The sequence below is a fragment of the Felis catus genome, chromosome C1 (genome assembly GCF_018350175.1).
Source record: "Felis catus isolate Fca126 chromosome C1, F.catus_Fca126_mat1.0, whole genome shotgun sequence".
Lineage (NCBI taxonomy): Eukaryota > Metazoa > Chordata > Mammalia > Carnivora > Felidae > Felis > Felis catus.
In genome coordinates this window covers 147,817,508-147,841,365 of record NC_058375.1, presented here as the reverse complement: position 1 = coordinate 147,841,365, position 23,858 = coordinate 147,817,508, and the positions used below count along the sequence as shown (strand labels likewise).

Below are 23,858 nucleotides of genomic sequence, written 5' to 3'. Positions count from 1 at the left end.
GAAAATGGACTGAAAGTTGCTCTACCTCCATAGCTTATTAGTAATGGCACTGGATATTTTGAACTTCCTATTTCATACATTTTATGTATCTGGTTAAGAATAATGAACTCCTTCTGAATAAGTCATTAAAGTCTTTGAAATAATGACCTGGGAGCAAGGTGTAGAAGTTTGTTCAAAAATTCAACACCACACATATTGCTTGAAATCAGAGACCAAACTGTCTTCCTTCTATGATATTTGAGTCCTAACTTTTTGCTTTCATGAAATTCTTATTTCGTGTTGAATTATAATAATTCTTGGACTGAAGGAGTGAAAAAATATAATTTGATGGGTGTGTAGTATTAGTACAAGTTTTTAAAAATTAAACCCTGAGGTACTCCAATGCTGTAAACATCATTTCCTGGTGGAGTTTTTAATAGGAAACATATTGTTTGGAAGATTAGAAAGGTAAGGTAGGATATAAAAGTGATCTCAAACTCTTCGAAAAGTTAGCATAGCATTATTTTAGAGAACGGTTTCTTCAGTTTATTGACACTTTTACTGGCTTCACTTTACCAAAATGAGCAAAATGTGGAAGAAGGAAAGGGGAACATCCCTGATATGAATCTGAGATTATAGAGGGGTAGTAATGAGGGCCTGTTTTGCTTTTCAGAAAAGCAAGCTTTTTCTAGAAACCTCATCTGTGGGAGTCAAGGGACAAGCTTTAAATGCAACTCTTCTCATTTTAACTAACCTTCTGATTTCCCTATCACTGGAATATTATAAGTATCACTCAAGAAGTAAAACACAGGGTGTTTGAAATCTGTTTCTTTTTTTTTTTTTTTTAATTTTTTTTCAACATTTATTTATTTTTGGGACAGAGAGAGACAGAGCATGAACAGGGGAGGGGCAGAGAGAGAGGGAGACACAGAATCGGAAACAGGCTCCAGGCTCTGAGCCATCAGCCCAGAGCCCGACGCGGGGCTCGAACTCACGGACTCACGCGGGGCTCGAACTCACGCGAGATCGTGACCTGGCTGAAGTCGGACGCTTAACCGACTGCGCCACCCAGGCGCCCCTGAAATCTGTTTCTTAACAAATGTCCCAAAGGGCTAGTTAAATATCCTTAGCCTTAACGTTAGTTTGAGGCTTTCAAAGCCAGTAATTCTTGACGTACATACTTCCCGCTCCTATTAATTGACAAAAGGTGAATGGAACTGTCCTTAGGGAAGTGCTTAGTTCAGACTTTACCATCCTGCAAATAAAACTGCTGGCCTTGTTCCCATCCACAACTTTGTTATTCTCAGACCAGAGACCAGAAGAAGCTTCCACTCACCTAATGGTGATCAATTAAGCCCTATTATGTGTGAGACATGATACAGGGTACTACAATGCAAAGATGAATAATGTGAACCAATATGGAAAGTGCTATGCTAAGGACACATAAATAGTGCCTTAGAAGGTACACCTATGTCTGGAGGAGAGAAGAAGGAGGAAGGCTGAGAAAGCAGTGTTAAAATTGCATCTTAAAGGATGGACAGGAGAGATTTAGCAGGCCACAGGTAGGATAGACCATACTAGGCATGTAGTAAATGCCTAAATGTATCAGTAACAGTGCATTGTCAGAGCCTCATGAAAATGAATCAAGGAATACAAGGCAGGATGAAGAATGGAGAGTAATAAACCTTCGCCAATGGCCATTGGTGTGCCAAGGATGGCTAAGCTTTTTTTCCTGGAGGGTTCAGAGGATGATTCAAGGAGATTTGTTTTGGTAATAAGGGTAGAGTAAAATTGACAGGTGGAAGAGGGAAATTGAGTCATTTTTGTTGAGAAAACTTTGCAAAAGGCAGATAAGAATGAAAGTACATAGCCACCTTTTTCTTCTATTTATATTCTGACCCTAGAGATCTCTTCTAGTCCTGAGGCATCAAATGCCATTGTAAGTAGATATTTCCTTAATTTATAGCTCCAGCCCTGAATCGACCCTTGAGCCACCCATCTGTACCTCCACACGTTTATTTGGGATCTCCACTTCAAGGTCTTGCAGTCACGTCAACTGTTTAATGTTCAATACTGAGCTCCTGATGGTCTTTCTTTCCCAGACCTGTTATTCTTCCAGTATTCCATCTCAGTTATTGGTAACATCATTCAACCAGGTGCTCTAGCAAAAAGCTAGGAATCATCCTTGATTCCTTTTTTCTTCAGCTTTAATATTCATTTCCTCAGTGAGCACTCTGGTCCCACTCAAAAACCATCTCAGATATGAACATTTCATTTCCTGGTCCAAGTGATCATTTTTACCTTATTCTTCTATCTCATCTCCTTGTTTCTCCTTTGCTTCTCTACTGTCTTATTTTTAACTCAATATCAAGAGCTATCTTTTAAAAATCTCAGTCAGATCACGTCACACCTTGCTTTAAACTTATCTATAGCTTTTCTTTGTTTCTAGACCTAACTCCTTGCCAAATCATCTAGCTCTCAGCTAGCTTCTCAATCTCACCTCCACTCTTAACTCAACCACATGCTCCATCCAGCCACACTGGCTTCTTCCCAGTCCTGAAAATGCACAAGGTTTTTCCCACTCAATGCTATTGGACCTAGAGCTCCCACTTCCTGTGGTGATCACCCTCCATTTCTTCCCATAATTGTCTCACTCTCATCTTTTAAATTTTGATTCAAATGTCATTACAAAAATATGCCTTCTAGTAAAAATTCTACCCAATTTTTTTAAATCATTGCTATAATTATTTCCTTCTTAGAATGTATGATGTAATATTCTGTTCATTCATTTACATATTTATTCTCTTTGTCTCTCTCTTTCTAGAAAGTCCCAGCAATATGAGGCAGAGAACTTATTTCTCTTTTGAGCATCATATCCCAAATATACAACACAGTATCTGGCTTAAAGCATATGTTCAGTAAATATTTGTTGAACAAATGAATGCCAAAGTCAGTAGTGTCTTAAGACTACATAGATAAGGGTTGACAGAATCAAGTACACAAAGGAATTATGTAAAATAAGGATTGAAAAGGACGATTTTGTTCACTCACTTGGAAGTCAGTGGTAAGAGTAGTGAATTTGGAGGGAAGGCAGAGATAGGAATATTACAGATGAGGAATAAAACAGGAGATGAGAATTGAAGAACAGTAAGTAAGATGCTTGACTGAAGAAGAGAACAATGAAGGATGAGGTGCTACAGTCTCAGGGGTCTAAAGAAAGTCCTTTTAAATTTTTGTAAATGGGTGAGATTTGTACATATTTCCATGTGAGGAGAAGGAAGCAGCACAGACCAAGAAGTTGAAGGTATAAGGGAGAGAGGGGTAAATGATGGAGTAAGTTTATGGGGAAGATGGAATTAGGGAATAGGATCTGGAGCCCAAGAGGGATTTATTGTCCCTTTGTACAGACACCTCTTTTTCTAAAAGGTAGGCATCAAGGAAGGTGCCATTTATAGTCTTCATTTCCCCTGATAAAAGTGAAGAAGAGGAGGCAGATATGCAGCTTAACATAGTGAACGGGTTTGGAATATGTCCATGAGAACACAAGAGGTATTAACCAGGAATTCATAAAAGGAATGCTGATTATCAATGAATATTCAGTTGAAAGCATAAATTTGGTATAATTTTCTAGAGTTGTGTAATTCATTCATCAATCAAATGTTTATTAGGTATATATCATGTTCTAAACCCTGTAGTTAATGTTGGAAGTGCCAAGATAGATAAATCACATTTTCTGAAGTGCAGTGGGAGAGAGAAACAAATATACTAATTAGCAAGGCCTTGAGAAGAGGGCTATAATGGAGGAATAAAATTATATGATCAGAAAACTGAGGATGATAGCAAAGGAATGGGTAGGTCCTGATCATAGAATCAATGGCTATAATTGAAGATTTCAGAATTGAAACTGAAATGTGTTTGATGATAATAGAATCCTGGAGGAAGTCGTGACTCCTGGAATAGAGGAAGTTATGGAACTGTGAGATTAGTAGGTTGGAAGGGCATTCAGGCAGATGCTGAAGTTGTCTAGGGAAGTAAAAGGGGTTGTTTTGGACAAGTTCTGTGTGGCTGTGACCCTCATATCTGAATTCTTCATGAATATTTGAAAATGACCTTTAGTGTAAAAGTAGCAGTTAACGAGGAAAATGCTCGAACCATTCCTCAGCCTCCTGGCATGTGGGGCACCAGAGGATAACCATCCTTCGCTCAAGAGAATTCCAGTCAAAATAATCATGTAGTCGTCTGAAGTTTGAAGATGTAGAGGATTTTATGTGTGATGACACAGGGCTTTCAGAGAGTCCAGTAGAAAGCACTGAGAAAGAATAAATTGGGCTCACATGAGAGAGGGAGGGAGGGAGGGAGAGAGGGAGATGGAGAGGGAGAGAGAGATTGAGAAGGAGAGGTGGTGAGAGAGAGATAGAGGAAGAGAGAGAAGGGAGGAAAGGGAGAGTTGGAGGGAGGGAGGGAGAAAGAGAGGAGGGGAGATAGAGAGAGAAAAAGAGGACAGAGAGAGAGAGAGAGAGAGAGAGAGAGAGAGAGAGAGAGAGAGAGAGATTCACACTGTAGCAATGTCTGAGCATACTAGAGAGTTGGGGATGGAAATAATTGATCCTGAGATACCAAAAGCCTCTGGCGTGACATATTTATATGACCTTCAGAGGATACTGCACCAAATGGTATCTGTCTTCTGAGGACACCAGCAACCTGGTTGTCCAGGTTGGACCTAAAGCGTTTGTCCACTTGTAGACAAGGGATTGTCGACAAAAGGACCACTGACTTCCCTCCAAGGCCAACACTGAGAGTAAGCAAATATTGTTGGTCATTTAGAGCCTAGAGGCAAATGCTCTTTAATCTAATGCCTGCTCTTTTTTAAAATTTAGTTTTGAAGTAGCTTTACTTTCTCTGATTATGAAAGAAATACATATTCATTGCAAAACATAAAGTAACACAAAAATTACACAAAGTGTAAAATAAACACCATTTAAACCCCAGAGGGAGATGATATAATCATTGTTAACATTTCCATATCTGACACTGATAGAATGCCCCGGCATTTATCAGTCAGGACTCTGAAACACACCTTATCAGTCAGTGTTTTCTTTCTCTGCCTCCCCTACCCTCTCTTTGCTATCTTTCTAGCTTCATCTCTGTTCTTCCCAAATTCAAATCTGTTATCTACGGAGTGAAATCATGGTACCTTGACCTCACCCAGTTACTTGCTTTGCTTTGAGCAGATGTTTCCATTGTGACTGCTGGTGTGGCGGGCCTATGGCAGAGCTGTGATGACTGTGGCCATGTTGCTTGGGAGGCTTCCTTTGTGCTCCCAGTGGTCAGAGACCATGTTGCTAAGGCAAGTCTGGAAACCACTTAGCTTTTCATATTCACTTCTCAAAAGAGACAATGCCACGCTGGGGGTGAAGCTAACATGTCTTCCACAACAGACCTTCTGCTGGCAGTCACTCATTATCATTCACCACTGAAGTACTCTACTTTTTACCAACAAGATCCAGTCTCTTGAGTTGCACACAACATGGCGAGCCAAGTGGTTGAAGGGGCCTCTGTCAAATACACATTAACTTCAATTGCCCCATCACCAGGGGAACCTTGAATGATGGTTTCATCCTCCTGAAAATAGCATACGTAGGGGCTCCTGGGTGGGTCAGTCGGTTAAGCATCCGACTTCAGCTCAGGTCATGATCTCACGGTTCATGAGTTCGAGCCCTGCCTCAGGCTCTGTGCTGACAGCTCAGAGCCTGGAGCCTGCGTCAGATTCTGTGTCTCCCTCTCTCTTTCTGCCCCTACCCTACTCATACTCTCTCTCTCTTTCTCAAAAATAAATAAACATTAAAAAAAAAAAGAGAAGAGCATATGTATACTTCCAGTTTTCTCAGGCTGTCTCCATTTCCAGAGAAGGGAAATAAAACAGGCCTAGTAAGAACAATGCTTTCACCTTTTTGAGCTTGATAAATGTGTCCTTTATTTTACCACATAAGTCAGAACTACTATATATCATAACCCTGCTATTTTTTTCTTGTTCTCCTTCCTCCCACCTATCTCCTGCCACTTCCCCAGAAGCATAAAGCTTTCAACATCCTGCTGTCCATTAGCATAAATAAACTCATGCTTTTAAAGTAAGAATAGGTTTAATGCTATATTTGTTAAAGACTGCATTACCATAAGAGGATAAAAATATTCTTGAGTAACAGGTAGATCATATGCTTTAGAGACAATAACATGCTTCTATTGTGGTTCCCTGAAAGTCGATTATTTTAGCCATAGATTCAGGCTTTAGATCTTGGCACAAGTTACATTTCCACTTCAGAAATTGTTAAACCATGCAGTTTCTCAGGACTTGTATCATCAGGTTTTCATTTATTTTTTGTCTCCTGTCAATATACTATAGGCAGATCTAAGAAATGAAAAATATAAAGTACCATTTAAGTTTAATATTGGCTATAGGAACCACAGGATAATGTTGTTATAACTTTTCTCCTCATTTTAACATATATGTTGTTAATTTAAATTTTATGTAACATTTATACAATAGATAAGAAAATATTGGGCTAAAAAAGAACAGAAGTGGCAAGAAGTGGAAATGAGAGATCTTCAGCGTCTAGAAGAACTGAAGAAATTAATGGCTGAACAGTCAGTAAAAGACAGAGAAAGGTAAAAAAAAAAATCTTAAATTGCATAGTAATGGAGATGGTTTGGGTAAACAGTATCAGAGGGAGCATTTTTTTATACTTAATGTATCCTTCCAATGTTTGTATCCCACAAATAGATAAAATGATACTTATAATGTATTTCAGTCTCTCATATTCATACACAAATCTCTGGTTTGCCATTTTGTTCCTTGGATAACTTCCTAGTTAAAACCCTTACAGAGGATTTTATAGTATTTGATTGCCCATTGTGTGCATGAAAGGATACTGGGTGCTACTATGACTTAATATGTTGACCTAGAAGGAGGAAACCATTATTCAGGTAAGAAGGGAGACCCATTTAATATAATTGAGGCTGAGAAGGACAATACACAATTATACTGTGTATGTGATTCATTCTAGTATACTTAGAATGCACTCTGTAGGAAAACATGGAGGGTTTCTTGGAATGGTGTATTTTTAGAGCTGAAAAGGGCATTTGAGACCAACTAACCCAGTGCCCTCATTTTATGAATGAGAAATTAAACTGAGAAATTAACTGAGAAATTAAAATTATTTTTCCAAGTTTACTGTATCAATCAGGGTCAGTGAAGAGACAAAGATAACATAATAATTTGAATAGGGAAAGTTTAAGATAAAGAATTATTAATTCTAACAGAAAACCTCTGTTATGTAAAGAGATAAAGAGAGCTTTGAAGACAACTCCTGGGCTGAAGGAAGGTTCCCATAGAAGAAACAAATATGGAAGTGCCTCACCAACCCCCCCCTCCCGACCCTCCATGGTTGAGATTCAGATCTCATTGTAGAAGGCATGGTTGTGGCCCACTGAATGGTGGAGAAATTATTATAGGGGCTCAACCAGGTCTTGTTCAGAGTCACTGGGAAAGCAAGAAACACCCTGCCTGGGTGTAGGAAGCCAAAGCTGGAAGTCAACCATTGGGATGCTTGCAAAACTCAGTGGGGATCTGACCATGGGAGTGCCTCTTAAGTTTGTTGGGAAACTGACCATTGGGCACCAGTGGAACTCCATGGGCACAGGTGCCACTGTGTGTTCCCCACACATGCAGCCGGCAGCCATGTGGTAGGAGCAAGAAGGGGTAAACACTGGAATCAGGAAAGAAAGCCCCTTCCTCCTTCAGTATCTTTCCAGAACCCCTTTCTGACATAGCTTAACATTGTGCCAGCTGCAAGGGAGAAATAGTTACAGGGTCTATCTTGTTTTCATAGAGTAGGCAATGAAGGGTGAATTTGGAGTTAAGAGACAATAAATTGGTAGCCCACATAGTTGTCTAGTTTACCTAGCTTCTGAGTAGATTTTCACAGGAGACAAATTAAGAATAGCTCTTTTATTTCATAATGGAAGTCACAATAGTTTTTTCTTTACTGTTAGTCAATGTAAAAAACTTGCCTGGAACTCTGTACTTTCTGCTCAGTTTTGCTGTGAATCTAAAATTGCTCTAAAAATAAAATCTATTAAAAAATTATTCCTTAGATTTATACATAATCTTGGGGGACATAGCCATTTTATTTATTTATTTATTTTTAGAGAGACAGAGACAGCATGAGGGGAGGGGCAGACAGAGAGGGAGACAGAAAATCCCAAGCAGGCTCCGCACTGCCAGCACAGAGACCAATGCAGGGTACGAACTCACAAACCATGAGATCATGACCTGAGCTGAAACCACGAGTTGTATGCTTAACCGACTGAGCCACCCAGGTGCCCTGGACTTAGCCATTTTATACAGCTAGGTTCACTTGTGTCTAGGAAGCTTCCCCTGTGACCCATGGGGCAGTTATCTCAAACTCCAGTCACCAAGCTTGCAGCCTAATGTGGAGTTCCACATACATGCCAGGTTATTCCTAAAGATTTTCTGGATGAAATTCACATCATTTTCTAGGTGTCTCAGGATTTTAAATTTTTTTTTTCAACGTTTATTTATTTTTGGGACAGAGAGAGACAGAGCATGAACGGGGGAGGGGCAGAGAGAGAGGGAGACACAGAATCGGAAGCAGGCTCCAGGCTCTGAGCCATCAGCCCAGAGCCTGACGCGAGGCTCGAACTCCCGGACCGCGAGATCGTGACCTGGCTGAAGTCAGATGCTTAACCGACTGCGCCACCCAGGCGCCCCTAGGATTTTAGAGTTCAAGGCTAAGAGGTGACAGTCAATGAGAAACCAGCCAAACAAACACAAAGTGCTTACCAGCAGATAGGCCATGCCATGGGTCAGAGGCAAAAATCCCACCAACAGCTAAATACTAAAGAGCAAGGCAATGGTGGAGGTCAAAGTCTGGGTGGATAGTCTGAAGCTATGCTGGGGAAACAAGAGAGCCACAGGAATTAAAGGGGGTGGGAAGAACAGAACAGATGTGAGGTCCCAGCATCTAGAAGACAGGCTTCTAATAGAATCTCCCCTCGCAGCCAGGGAGTTTCTTTGATTACAGAGCCATTTCGGTCTTTTCCTTCCTGTTCCAATAATTATCAAGATTAGCTGACTCAGAAATCCAGTTGAAAAGAAGAAAAGGAAAATCAGATTAATCTGCATTACATAACAGGAAAAAATAGGCATATTACAACATAACGAAAAGAGTACTAAGGACTAGGAACCAGGGGACCAGGGTTTTAGTCTTCAATCTTCTTGGAATAGTGTCTGATCTGGCCCAAGCCATTCAGCCTCTATAGGGCTCTGCTTTGTACTTTGTAAAATTGAACTGTATAACCTCTGAGGGCTAAGTAAGCTATCAACGTTTAAGGGCCTATGATCTGTATGTTCTACTCATGAGAAATGTAGATTCAGAAAGTTATGAATCTAGTTCTTTCGTGCCATTGGGAAATCAGTGAGGAAGGCCATTAAAATATCAGGATCATATATCAAGAAAGTTCCCAGAAAATTTTGGATGATGTTGTAGATTAAAGCATAGTCCTCATTCTGTGATGTAGGGAGATGGAACTCAACGTGTAAAAACTGCTGGTAGCTTTTGCTCCTGGCAAGAACCAGAAGTTGTGTTCTTTTATAACCATCCGGACACTAAGAAATTTGGTTGATTTGTTTTTCTCTGCTACTGAAATACAATTCACAAACCTCATGTTTAATATTTTAACTGGAGGCTCGTTTTTTTTCATATCAGAAGAAGAGCTTAAAACTGTTTCCAGATCTGTTAAAAACATGCACACTTGGCCTTGAGGGTTTAAAAATGTCCATTGTTTATTTTCTTTTTCTAGTTTTTAATTCTAAGGTTAAGTTTCTTGAAACCAATATTCATAAATTAGCAGATATATTATGTTGAACCATAAGAAAATTTCATTTTTGCAGGTCGGAAATGGTTAAGTATTGGCAGTTTCATGTGGTTCAACATAAAGAGATAAAGTAATTCATTTTACTTATTAATTATGTTTTCCTTCTCAGTTATACTCTGCGTTTTGCCCTTATTATTTTGTTTTTGTTTTTGCCAAAGTTTCCACTAACCCTAAGGCCTATTTTCTTTCTGAACATGCCAGAGAGGTTAAGAAGGAAGGTTCTTTAATTAAGTTGTCGACATTGGAATCCTGGCTCTATCCTTTATAGCTATGTGACTTTGGGGTAAATTATTTAACTTGCCTATGCTTAAATTTCTTCATCTGTAAAATAAAGACATATATAATGTCTACTTCATAGCATTGTTGTAAGGATTAAATGAAGTATTGAATGTAACACTCATCAAATATAAGCGATTACTATCAATTGAATTTTTTAAGTTTATTTATTTGTTTTGAGGGAGAGAGTGTGTATGGATGTACCAGCACACTGTCAGCACAGAACGTGACATGGGGCTTGGTCTCATGAACCCGTGAGATCGTGACCTGAGATTAAATCAAGAGTCGGTGCTTAACTAACTGAGCCACCAGGTCACCCCAACCAATTGAATTTTTAAAACACAAGACACCTTCTAACAATTTTTTTCTCAAAGTGTTTAAGCATTTTAAATATTTTAGATAAAACATGTAATAATGAGGACATTTTTATTAAAAATAAAACAAGGTTAAAGCAAAAGTGCCCCTTGATCACTACCCTCATACAGTGTCTTCTCTAGAAGCCCTTTCTGTTTTCCATTGTTTAATACTTATGCATACATACTATGTACCTACATGAAAAATAAGTTGAAGAACAACAACAGAAATCCAATACATTTTATGATATAATACTGTTGTATTAGCTCAGACTTCCATAATAAAATACCAGACTGGTGGCTTAAACAACAGAAATTTATTTTCTCCATAGTTTTGGAAACTATAAGTCTAAGATCAAGGTGCCAGCATGGTGAGTTTCTGGGAGAACTTTCTTTGTGGCTTATAGACAACTAATTTTAGACTTTGTGCCCATAGGTGGGGAGAGAGACAGTAGCTCTCTGTCTCTTCTTATAAGGTCACTAACCCCATCGTGAGGGCCCACCCTCATGACCTCATCTAAACCAAATGATTTCCCAAAGGCCTCTTCTCCAAATACTATCACATAGGAGGGTGGGACTTCAACATATGAATTTTAGAGAGACAAGTTCAGTTTATAGCAGCCATTTGTGTTTTTAAAAAAACAAACAAAAGCATTTATGTATCCACAAATTACTTATTTACTATTAAGTACTATTTACTGTTGCTGCTAGTATATAAGGTTTTTGTTCCAATTAGAAGAGGTTCTCCCTTCTGGTGGCAAAGTACGTAGATCCCCTATCCAGAAGTAGACAAATTAGGGAAAAAAACCCTTTCTGAACCATGGCACTCAGCTTGACAAGCAGCAGCAAAGCTGGATGTCATTCCCTATTTATACTCCTGGTCTGGCATTGCTTTTGCAAAGCACAAACTACAAAATGACACACGGCATTCCTGCAAATAGACCTACCTAATTCTTTTAAAATAGTATATATCATCCAGATTTCTTCTAAAGTTTAGCCATCTGGAATTTATTTCCAAGAATGATACGAGCTAAGTGTTTGACTTTCATTTTTTGGTCTAAATTGATAGCTCTCTCAGCACCAATTATTTAATGATTCATCCTAACCCACTGAGTTGAAATGCCACCTTTATTATATATTATACTTCTAATTATACTTTCATATCCATATGGACTCTTATTAGATTAAATAAAAACTGATCTATATTTATATTTCTACATCAATACCATGCTATTTTAATTAATCTCTTTTGCTATCTGTTAGAGCAAGTGTTCACTCATTATTCTTTTCAAAATATATTATTCTTTTTTTTTTAATTTTTTAATATTTGTTTATTTTTGAGAGAGAGACAGAGACAGAGTGAGAGCTGGGGAGGGACAAAGAGAGAGGGAAACACAGAATCTGAAGCAGGCTCCAGGCTCTGAGCTGTCAGCACAGGGCTTGACGCAGGGCTCAAACTCACGAACTGCAAGATCATGACCTGAGCTGAAGTTGGACGCTTAACCAACTGAGCCACCCAAGTGCCCCATATCTTAGTTATTCTTATGTCAAATTTCATTTTTAAAAATCTTGTCAATTGTTTGCATTGATATTTTGTAAAAGAATGCTGCCATATATACCAAATTAAATTTCCAACCTAGGATCATCCTCCAGAATAGCTCTCCAGTTCAAGTCTTCTCTCAATTTCTTCCGAAGATTTCATAGTTTGTTGGTTTTTTTGTTTTGTTTTGTTTTGTTTTGTTTTTTCTGGTGAAGGCTTGGAATAAGTAGAAATTGATGACCAAGAAGCTGAGTCTAAATTTTCTTTAGTAGCAGTGTGAGGAAAAGTGTATGAACTAGGAAGTAGCAGTGGGGATGCAGAAATGACAAATGTTCATCAAGTATTTAGGTAAAATATGATGACTTGTTTCATTGGGAATGGAGTTTGAGGTAAGACAGAGGAAGAAGCATGATCCTGAATATTACTGAGCTATATCTATCCTCTTAGGTTGAAAATTTTAATTTGTTTTCAGTCTCTTTTATTTTCTAATAAATTTATTTGGCTATAGGTTCCTTTTTTAACCTGCGTCTCTTGGCCTGCATTCTATAAGTTTTCAAATAAGGTTTCATTATCTAATTTCTAAATAATTTACATTGCATTTTTGATGTCTTAACAATAAATTGGTAGATATTGGAGTGTTTGCCAAAGGCAAGGTTACTGATAGTTTTCAATTTTTTTCTACTTGTCTACTTTCCATGTCTTTTTTTCTTTTTAAAATTATTTTTACATTTATTTATTTATTTTTGAAAGACAGAGAGAAACACAGCACAAGTGGGGGAGGGGCAGAGAGAGAGGGAGACATAGAATCCGAAGCAGGCTCCAGGCTCTGAGCTGTCAGCACAGAGCCTGATGCGGGGCTCGAACCCACAAACCGTGAGATCATGACCTGAGCCTAAGTTGGATGCTCAACCAACAGAGCCACTCAGGAGCCTCATTTTCCATGTCTTTTCATAACAATGTGCAAACATTTAAAATGCTTTATGGAAAGCTACCAACCCTGCTACTTTTAACATTTTAAAAAACCCTCTATTGAATAGCAATTTATATATGAATTCTCTTGTTTTCAGTGTACAATGAAATGATTTTTAGTTAATTTATATACATGTACAACCATGGCTATGGTCCAGTTTTATATCATTTACATTAACCCAGAAAGATCTCTCATGCCCATTTCCATTAATTCCTATTCCTACACAGCCCCAAATGACCACTAGTCTATTTCTTTCTTTTTTTTTAATTTTCTTTTTTCTTTTTTAAATTTACATCCAAATTAGTTAGCATATAGTGAAACAATGATTTCAAGAGTATATTCCTTAATGCCCCTTACCCACTTAGCCCATCCCCCTTCCCACAACCCCTCCCGTAACCCTCAGTTTGTTCTCCATATTTATGAGTCTCTTCTGTTTTGTCCGCCTCACTGTTTTTATATTATTTTTGTTTTCCTTCCCTTATGTTCATCTGTTTTGTTTCTTAAAGTCCTCATATGAGTGAAGTCATATGATTTTTGTCTTTCTCTGACTGACTAATTTCGCTTAGCATAATCCCCTCCAGTTCCATCCACATAGTTGCAAATGGCAAGATTTCATTCTTTTTGATTGCTGAGTAATACTCCATGGTATATATATATACCACAACTTCTTTATCCATTCATCCATCGATAGACATTTGGGCTCCTTCCATACTTTGGCTATTGCTGATAGTGCTGCTATAAACATGGGGGTGCATATGTCCCTTCAAAACAGCACACCTGTATCCCATGGATAAATGCCTAGTAGTGCAATTGCTGGGTCGTAGGGTAGTTCTATTTTTAGTTTTTTGAGGAAACTCCATACTGTTTTCCAGAGTGTCTGAACCAGCTTGCATTCCCACCAACAATTCAAAACAGATCCTCTTTCTCTGCATCCTCACCAACATCTGTTGTTGCCTGAGTTGTTAATGTTAGCCATTCTGACAGGTGTAAGGTGGTATCTCATTGTGGTTTTGATTTGTATTTCCCTGATGATGAGTGATGTTGAGCATTTTTTCATGTGTCAGTTGGCAATATGGATGTCTTCCTTGGAGAAGTGTCTATTCATGTCTTTTGCCCATTTCTTCACTAGATTATTTGTTTTTTGGGTGTTGAGTTTGAGAAGTTCTTTATAGATTTTGGATACTAACCCTTTATCTGATATGTCATTTGCAAATATCTTCTCCCATTCTGTCGGTTGCCTTTTAGTTTTGCTGATTGTTTCCTTTGCTGTACAGAAGCTTTTTATTTTGATGAGGTACCATTCATTTTTGCTTTTGTTTTCCTTGCCTCCAGAGATGTGTTGAGTAAGAATTTGCTGCGGCCAAGATCAAAGAGGTTTTTGCCTGCTTCTCTTCGAGAATTTTGATGGCTTCCTGTCTTACATTTAGGTCTTTCATCATTTTGAGTTTATTTTTGTGTATGGTGTAAGAAAGTGGTCCAGGTTCATTCTTCTGCATGTTGCTGTCCAGTTTTCCCAACACCACTTGCTGAAGAGACTGTCTTTATTCCATTGGATATTCTTTCTTGCTTTGTCAGAGATTAGTTGGCCATACGTTTGTGGGTCCATTTCTGGGTTCTCTATTCTGTTGTATTGATCTGAGTGTCTTGTGCCAGTACCATACTGTCTTGATGATTACAGCTTTGTAGTATGGCTTGAAGTCTGGGATTGTGATGCCTCCTGCTTTGGTTTTCTTTTTCAAGATTGCTTTGGGTATTCGGGGTCTTTTCTGGTTCCATACAAATTTTGTGAAGAATGCTGGTGTTACTTTCATAGGGATTGCTTGAATATTTAGATTGCTTTGGGTAGTATCAACATTTTAACAATATTCGTTCTTCCTATCCAGGAGCATGGAATCTTTTCCATTTTTTTGTGTTTTCTTCAATTTCTTTCATAAGCTTTCTATAGTTTTCAGTGTATAGATTTTTCACCTCTTTGGATAGATTTATTCCTAGGTATTTTATGGTTTTTTTGTGCAACTGTAAATGGGATCGATTCCTTGATTTCTCTTTCTGTCGCTTCATTGATGGTGTATAGGAATGCAACCAATTTCTGTGCATTGATTTTATATCCTGCCACTTTGCTGAATTCATGAATCAATTCTAGCAGTTTTTTGATGGAACCTTTAGGGTTTTCCATATAGATCATCATGTCATCTGCAAAGAGTGAAAGTTTGATCTCCTCCTGGCCGATTTGGATGCCTTTTATTTCTTTGTGTTTTCTGATTGCAGAGGCTAAGACTTCCAATACTACGTTGAATAACAGTGGCGAGAGTGGACATCCCTGTCTTGTTCCTGACCTTAGGGGGAAAGCTCTCAGTTTTTTCTCATTGAAGATGATATTAGCATTGGTCTTTCATATGTGGCTTTTATGATCTTGAGGTATGATCCTTCTCGCCCTACTTTCTTGAAGATTTTTATCAAGAAAGGATGCTGTATTTTGTCAAATGCCTTCTCTGCATCTGTTGAGAGGATCATATGGTTCTTGTCCTTTCTTTTATTGATGTGATGAATCATGTTACTTGTTTTGCGGATATTGAACCAGCCCTGCATCCCAGGTATAAATCCCACTTGGTTGTGGTGAATAATTTTTTTAATGTATTGTTGGATCCAGTTGGCTAATATCTTGTTGAGGATTTTTCACCCATGTTCATCAGGGAAATTGGTCTATAGTTCTCCTTTTTAGTGGGGTCCCTGTCTGGTTTTGGAATCAAGGTAATGCTGGCTTCATAGAAAGAGTTTGGAAGTTTTCTTTCCATTTCTATTTTTTGGAACAGTTTCATGAGAATAGGTGTTAACTCTTCCTTAAATGTTTGGTAGAATTCCCCTGGAAAGCCATCTGGCCCTGGACTCTTGTTTTTTGGCAGATTTTTGATTAATAGTTCGATTTCCTTACTGGTTATGGGTCTGTTCAAATTTTCTATTTCTTCCTGTTTCAGTTTTGGTAGTGTATATGTTTCTAGGGATTTTTCCATTTCTTCCAGATTGCCCATTTTATTGGCATATAATTGCTCATAATATTCTCTTATTATTGTTTTTATTTCTGTTGTGTTGGTTGTGATCTCTCCTCTTTCATTCTTGATTTTATTTATTAGGGTCCTTTCCTTTTTCTTCTTGATCAAACTGGCTAGTGGTGTATCAATTTTGTTAATTCTTTCAAAGAACCAGCTTCTGATTTTATTGATCTGTTCTACTCTTTTGGTATCAGTAACATTAATTTCTGCTCTAATCGTATTATTTCCTGTCTTCTGCTGGTTTGGGGTTTTATTTGCTGTTCTTTTTCCAGCTCCTTAAGGTGTAAGGTTAGGTCGTGTATCTGAGATCTTTCTTCCTTCTTTAGGAAGACCTGGATTGCTATATACTTTCCTCTTATAACTGCTTTTGCTGTGTCCCAGAGGTTTTGGGAAGTCATTTTCATTGACTTCCATATACTTTTTAATTTCCTCTTTTACTGCTTGGTTAGCCCATTCATTCTTTAGTAGGATGTTCTTCAGTCTCCAAGTATTTGTTACTTTTCCAATTTTTTTCTTGTGGTTGATTTCAAGTTTCATAACGTTGTGGTCTGAAAATATGCACAGTATGATCTCGATCTTTTTGTACTTACTTAGGGCTGATTTGTGTCCCAGTATATGGTCTATTCTGGAGAATGTTCCATGTGCACTGGAGAAGAATGTATATTCTGCTGCTTTAGGATATAATGTTCTGAATATATCTGTTAAGTCCATCTGGCCCAGTGTGTCATTTAAAGCCATTGTTTCCTTGTTGATTTTTTGATTAGATGATCTGTCCATTGCTGTGAGTGGGGTGTTGAGGTCTCCTACTATTATGGTATTACTATTGATGAATTTCTTTTTGTTTGTGATTAATTGATTCATATATTTGGGTTCTCTCACATTTGGAGCATAAATGTTTACAATTGTTGAGTCTTCTTGGTCTATAGACCCCTTGATTATGATATAATGCCCTTCTGCATCTCTTGATACAGTCTTTATTTTAAAGTCTAGATTGTCTGATATAAGTATGGCTATTCCAGCTTTCTTTTGTTGACCATTAGCATGATAGATGGTTCTCCATCCCCTTGTTTTCAATCTGAAGGTGTCTTTAGGTCTAAAGTGGGTCTCTTGTAAACAGCATATAGATGGATCTTGTTTTCTTATCCATTCTGTTACCCTATGTCTTTAGATTGGAGCATTGAGTCCATTGACATTTAGAGTGAGTACTGAAAGATATGAATTTATTGCCATTATGATGCTTGTAGAGTTGGAGTTTCTGGTGGTGTTCTCTGGTCCTTTCTAATCTTTGTTGCTTTTGGTATGTATATATATATATATATATATATATATATATATATATATATATATATATAAATTTTCATCTTTTCTCCCCTCAGAAAGTCCCCCTTAAAATTTCTTGCAGGGCTGGTTTAGTGGCCACTAACTCCTTTAATTTTTGTTTGCCTGGGAAACTTTTTATCTCTCCTTCTATTTTGAATGACAGCCTTGCTGGATAAAGAATTCTTGGCTGAATATTTTTCTGATTCAGCACACTGAATATATCCCACCACTCCTTTCTGGCCTGCCAAGTTTCTGTGGATAGGTCTGCTGCAAACCTGCTCTGTCTTCCCTTGTATGTCAGGAACTTTTTTTCCCTTGCTGCTTTCATGATTCTCTCCTTGCCTATTTTGTGCATTTGACTATGATATGCCTTGTTGATCGTTGTTTTTTGTTGAATCTAATGGAGGTCCTCTGTGCTTCCTGGATTTTGATGTCTGTGTCTTTCCCCAGGTTAGGAAAGTTTTCTGCTATGATTTGCTCACATAACCCTTCTCTCCCAGTTTTCTCTCTTCCTCTTCTGGGACCCCTATGATTCTAATGTTGTTCCTGTTTAATGAGTCACTGGTTTCTCTAATTCTTAAATCGTACTCTTTGCCTTAATCTCCCTCTTTTTTTCTGCTTCATTATTCTCCCTAAGTTTGTCCTCTATATCGCTGATTCTCTGTTCTGCCTTGTCCATCCTTGCCGCTGCTGCATCCATCCGTGATTGCAGCTCAGTTATAGCATTCTTAATTTCATTCTGGCTATTTTTTACTTCTTTTATCTCTGCAGAAAGAGATTCTTTTATTTTCAACTCCAGCTAGTATTCTTATTATCGTGATTCTAAATTCTGGTTCAGACATCTTGCTTGTATCTGTGTTGGTTAAATCCCTGGCTGTCATTCCTTCCTGCTCTTTCTTTTGGGGTGAATTCCTTCGTTTTGTCATTTTGAAGGGAGAAAAGGAATTAATGAGGTAGAAAAATTGAAATTAAAAAAATTAAAATTAAAAAAATATTAAAATTAAAAATTAAAAACACAGACACACAAGAAGTGAATAGATGATGCTAGATACTAGGTGTGTTTTGGTCTGGGTGTTGAAAGTGGTTTGACAGATTAGAGAAAAAAAATTGGGGGGGAAGAAAAAAAAAAGAAATCGTTTGAGAATTTGAAAAAAATGAATACATTGAAGTAGACTAAAATGAGATGATGGGGGTAAAATAGAATTTGAAAAATTATATACAAAAGTAAAGAATATAGTAGAAAAAAATTAAAGAAAAATAGTTTTTAATAAAAATTAAAAATAAATATGATTTTTTTCTTTTCCTGTATTTAAGAAAAAAGAAAAGAAACGAAAAAGAGAAAAAAAATTTAAAAAAAAGAAATCGGTTGAAAGTTTGAAAAAGTGAATACACTGTAGTAGACTAAAATAAAATGATGGAAGTAAAGTAGAATTTGAAAAAATTACATAGAAGCAAAAAATATAGTAATATAAATTAAGTAGAAATATTTTTAATAGAAATTGAAAGTAAAAATGAAGTTTTTCTCTTTCCGCATTCAAGAAAAAGAAAAGAAATGAAAAAGAGAAAAAAAAGAAAAAAGGAAATTGTTTGAAAGTTTGAAAAGGTGGATACACTGAAGTAGACTAAAATAAAATGATGGAAGTAAAGTAGAATTTGAAAAAATTTACACCAAAGTAAAAAATATAGTAATAAAAATTAAAGAAAAATATTTTTAATAAAAATTGAAAATAAAAATGAACTTTTTCTATTTTTGTATTCAAGAAAAAGAAAAGAATTATAAAAGAGAAAAAAAGAAAAAAAGAAAGAAAATTGAATAGGTGAACCTAACAGATTGAAGTAGGACTGAAATTTCTTTGTTTTCCCCTAGAAGTCAGTCTGTGTAGCTCTTTATAGTCCATAAATTAAGCTGGCGGTGAGACTTGTGTTCTTGAAGAGTGAAGTTGGCCCAGATGGGCAGGGCTCAGCGTAACAGCTCCGCTCTCCAATAGATGGCGCTGCTAGCTTACTGGGGTGGATTGTTGCGGTGCTTGTAGGTGCATATGCGCTTACATGGGAGAGGTGAAAATGGCACCATCCAGCCACCCAGTCTGTTCTCCCGGAACCACAATTGCGCACGCGTCCTCTGTCTTCAGCTCTTGTCCACTCCCCGCTTTTTCACTGTTTGTGACTAGGTTTCAGGCAGTACCTCTCTCCAGACTTTTGTCTCAGATGCGGCTGTTTTCCCCGGCCCCTTACTTCTGAAGGACTGCGGCTTTGACCCATTCCGCCCCTCTGCAGGAGGGTCTCACCGAACAATGGCCAAATGAGCAATGGCTGAATATCGGCTGCGCCCAGGAACGCCCACTGGACCCTGCTGCTGCCGGTGCCCCAATACTGCAGCCAGGTGCCAGCCCGCCCCAGAAAAAGTTCACGAGACAGTGTAGCAGCAATGTTTCAGGGATTATGGAAAATCACAACACACATCTGGCACCAGGCTTTACCCTTAATGACCTTGCCCCAGCACCAGCGAGTGTGGCGGCCTTCTGGAGTCTGCTGGGACCAGGTGGCTTCAACAGTCTCTACCATATGTCCTTCCAGCAGTGGAACTGCTTTTCCCTGTGTGGCCCGAGAACCTCCTGGACCCCACTCTGTTCCTGGGGATTTGCCCTTTCCACCAGAGCACCACAAGATATCGAGCTGCAGAGTTGCAGACTTTGCGCTCCCCTTGTTTACAGTCTTAATGGAATTTAAACCCTCTCCTTTCTTCTTTCTCCCTTTTTAGTTTAGTCCCTGTGGCTGTTTCCAATTTTCCACTTTCTCTCCAGCTGCTTTTGGTGAGGGGTATTTTTCCCGTGTTCTCCCTCCCTCCCCAGTCTCTGTCCTCTCTGCCCGCAAAAGTGGTTCCCTACCCTCTACGGCTTCTCGCTTCCCAAATTCACCTCTGCACACCACATACCTGCTGAATTCTGTGGTTCAGGTTGTGCAGATTGTTGTGTTAATCATCCAATCAGTTTTCTAGGTGTGTAGGATGGTTTAGTGTTGGTCTGACTGTATTTCATGAATGTGAGACACACAAAAAACTTCCATGCTGTTCTGTCATCTTGGCTCCTGCACGACCACTAGTCTATTTCTGTCTCAATAGATTTGCCTTTTTATATAAATTATATATAAATATAAATTTTATATACATTTTGTATACATTTATGTAACATTTTATTTATTTAAAAAATTTTAGTGTTTATTTATTTTTGAGAGAGAGAGACAGAGCATGAGCAGTGGAGGGACATAGAGAGAGGGAGAGAGAATCCGAAACAAGCTCCAGGCTGTCAGCACAGAGCCGATGCCTGGCTTGAACTCACAAACTGCAAGATCATGACCTGAGCTGAAGTCAAATGCTCATCTGACTGAGCCACCCAGGGGCCCCTATAACATTTTATATAAATGTTATCTATCTGGGTTCTTTCTCTTAGCATAATATTTTTGAGGCTCATCCATGTTGTAGCATGTATTGTTTTTTTCCTTTTTATTACTGAATATCATTCCATTTCAGCATTACTTTATGTATCTTTTTTTACAGGACAATGTATATATGTTTTCCTGTTGGTGAGAGATTAACATATGCAGGTTGATTAAACAAATAGGTCTCAAGGGGTGCCTGGGTGGCTAAGTTAAGTGTCAGACTCTTGATTTCAGCTCAGGTCATGAGCTCATGGTTGAGACTGAGCCCTGCACTGGGGCCCTGCACTGTCAGTGCAGAGCCTACTTGGGATTCTCTCCCTCTCCCTCTCTCTGCCCCTCCCCTGCTTGTGAGCAGGCATGCGGTCTCCCCCCTCTCTGTCTCAAAAAAAAATAAACTTTTTTTAAAAAGTAGGGTTTAAAATTTATATAAAGTATGATATCAATTCTATAAAAGACTTTACTTTGTACTGAGGTCAAATATTTACTCACACCACTCCCAAATGTGTGAAGAATAGTAACTGATCTCAATCTCTTTGAGACCCCTTCCTGCAGGGTAGTGAAGAAAGATGGAAACTTTTCAATTAAAATTATCTCAAGCTCTTTCATTTCAGAGTGATCTGATTTTGGATTCTGTCTGTTTAGGTGGACAAAGTACAAACTGCAGTCTCTGCTGGAGGTCAGGCAACCTCCTTCAATGGAAGGATGGCATAGCTGGTCAGCCTGTGGGTTCTGACACCCTGCAGCGTCCTCATTACCCTGCACAATTTCATCTCATCCCTCTACCTCCCCAGGGTACAAGGCAGGGCTACCCAATAGAAATATTATGCAAATCACACATGTAATTTTAAATTTTCTAGTAGCCACACTTAATGATATAAAAAGTGACAAGTGGAATTGACTTTAATAATAAATTTTATTTAACTCAATATATCCAGAAACATTGTCATTTCAACATGCTATCAATATAAAATTTAATTTTTTAATTTTTTATTTTTTTTAAAGAGAGGAAGAACATAAGTGGGGAAGAAGGGTAGAGGAAGAAAGAGAGTGAGAGAGAGAGAGAGAGAGAGAGAGAGAGAGAGAGAGAGAATCTTAAGCAGGCTCCATGCTCAGTGTCAAGCCTGATGCGGGGCTCGATCCCATGACCCTGGGATCACAACCTGAGCCTAAACCAAGAGTTGGATGCTCAACTGACTGAGCCACCTAAGTGCCCCTTAACAAGATATTTTGCATTCTTTTTTTTTTCATGTGAAGTCTCTGAAACCTGTACATTTTATACTTTCAGCACATTTTGATTTGGACTAGTCACATTTCAAGGGCAGAATAACCTCAGTGTGATGAATAGATACTGTGTGGGCCACTGGAGGTTTACAGTAAAGCTGAATGGCCTTCTTGGCCATGGATGGTTGAGTGGCTGGTCTACTGGCAGATTCTGACTTTCTTACAGGGTTAATGATATACTTTATACAAATTTTGAACCCTGCTTTTTTCATCATCTTGAATAATTCATGGTCTTCACTACCCTTGTCAGTATGTCCCTGATATCTCTTGCCTCATTTCTTATACGATCCACTGAAAACATACTGGACTCAGCCTTAGGATGTGGGCCAACATATGCTGCTGCTGACCACATACCCTGCCATTGCTTTTGGTCCTCAGCTCTCCTCCAAGTCTTGCCAGACCTGGTTTTCCCAGCACATGACTTATACTTCCAATAAGACTTTGGGCAAGCCATGAGAAACAAATATTTTCTCATGCAATCCCTAAATATCTCCCTCTGTTCCCATGTCATGGTAGACAGGATGCCATGCTAAATGCAAGGCTTCCCTGGGAGACATTTTATATCAGGAAAGTGGAGACTTAGCCCCATGTTCTTGGATTTTCCCAGTGCTACCTCAGTATTTCTTCTAAGCCTCAACCCTCACAGTTGATCCACGAAGGGGTAGAAAGTGATGAAGCTGGTTTCTCAGAACCTCACCTACTTCTCCTTTTCATACCAGTGGAATGGCCAAAGGGAAACATGATTTCTAGGAGAAATAAAATAGATGAAGTTAATATCTTAAAAATGTTGTTTCTGTAATATTTACATAAATAAAAAAAACTTGAAAGAAACATAACCCTATGATAACAGTTTTTTTTTCCTCCAGGAAATAAAATGAAAGATGGTTTTGATTTTCACCTGTATTTTCCAAAATTTCCACAATGAGCATACATTTCTGATAGTAAGAAGAAACAATAGTAGTTTTGAAAACAATAAATAAAACATACTTTTCTGGGGCACGTGGGTGGCTCAGCTGGTTAAGCGTCTGACTTTGGCTCAGGTCATGATCTCATGGTTTGTGAGAGTAAGCCCCAAGTCATGTCAAGCTTTGTGCTGACAGCTCAGAGCCTGGAGCCTGTGTCAGATTCTGTGACTCCCTCTCTCTCTGCCCTTCCCTGCTCATGCTCTGTCTCTCTGTTTATCAAAATAAACATTAAGAAACTTTTTAAAAAATCCATACTTTTCCATGTTCATTGATTGGCTATGGGCTTAAAACTGATGTGCAAAGTGGTAAGTCACATAGAAGGGAATATACTGAATCAAATATAAAAGTATTAAATAGAAGATGACCTTTCCACATAACAGAAGTATCAGACTTTAAAATAAACATAAGAACATACATGTCTCTTTTATTATTTGCCACAGTGTTTATACCTTGTATTATCTAATTTCCCTAATTCTACACTCCAGGTCCTTTGCTAGCCCTCCCACGTTGTCATGTGACATCCTAATGGCCTTCTTTTCCCACCCACTTGCTGGAAGTTAAACTCTCTTCTCTTGCATACAGCGGTTCTTTCTCTCTAGCAGGGCTCTGAATGCTCTCCTTCCCCTCAGCCTTCCTACTCAGCCTATTGGGGCCAATGCTGCAGCACGAGCCATTGCAGTGTGTGGCTCTGTAAGCCACAATGGTTCTGTGAGGCATATTTATATTGTCTAC

At 38.4% G+C, this 23,858-nt stretch overlaps 1 protein-coding gene across 7 annotated transcripts in view; it reads left to right on the top strand.

Moving 5' to 3' along the window:
- CCDC148 (coiled-coil domain containing 148) overlaps positions 1–23,858 on the top strand; it is a 283,553-nt gene that overhangs the window by 177,317 nt on the left and 82,378 nt on the right. For all 7 annotated transcript variants that reach the window (XM_045033842.1, XM_045033841.1, XM_019838135.3 and 4 more), the window contains one exon: positions 6,524–6,642. In XM_045033842.1, coding sequence (XP_044889777.1) covers positions 6,524–6,642 — 119 coding nt within the window. The remainder of the gene's footprint in view (positions 1–6,523; positions 6,643–23,858) is intronic.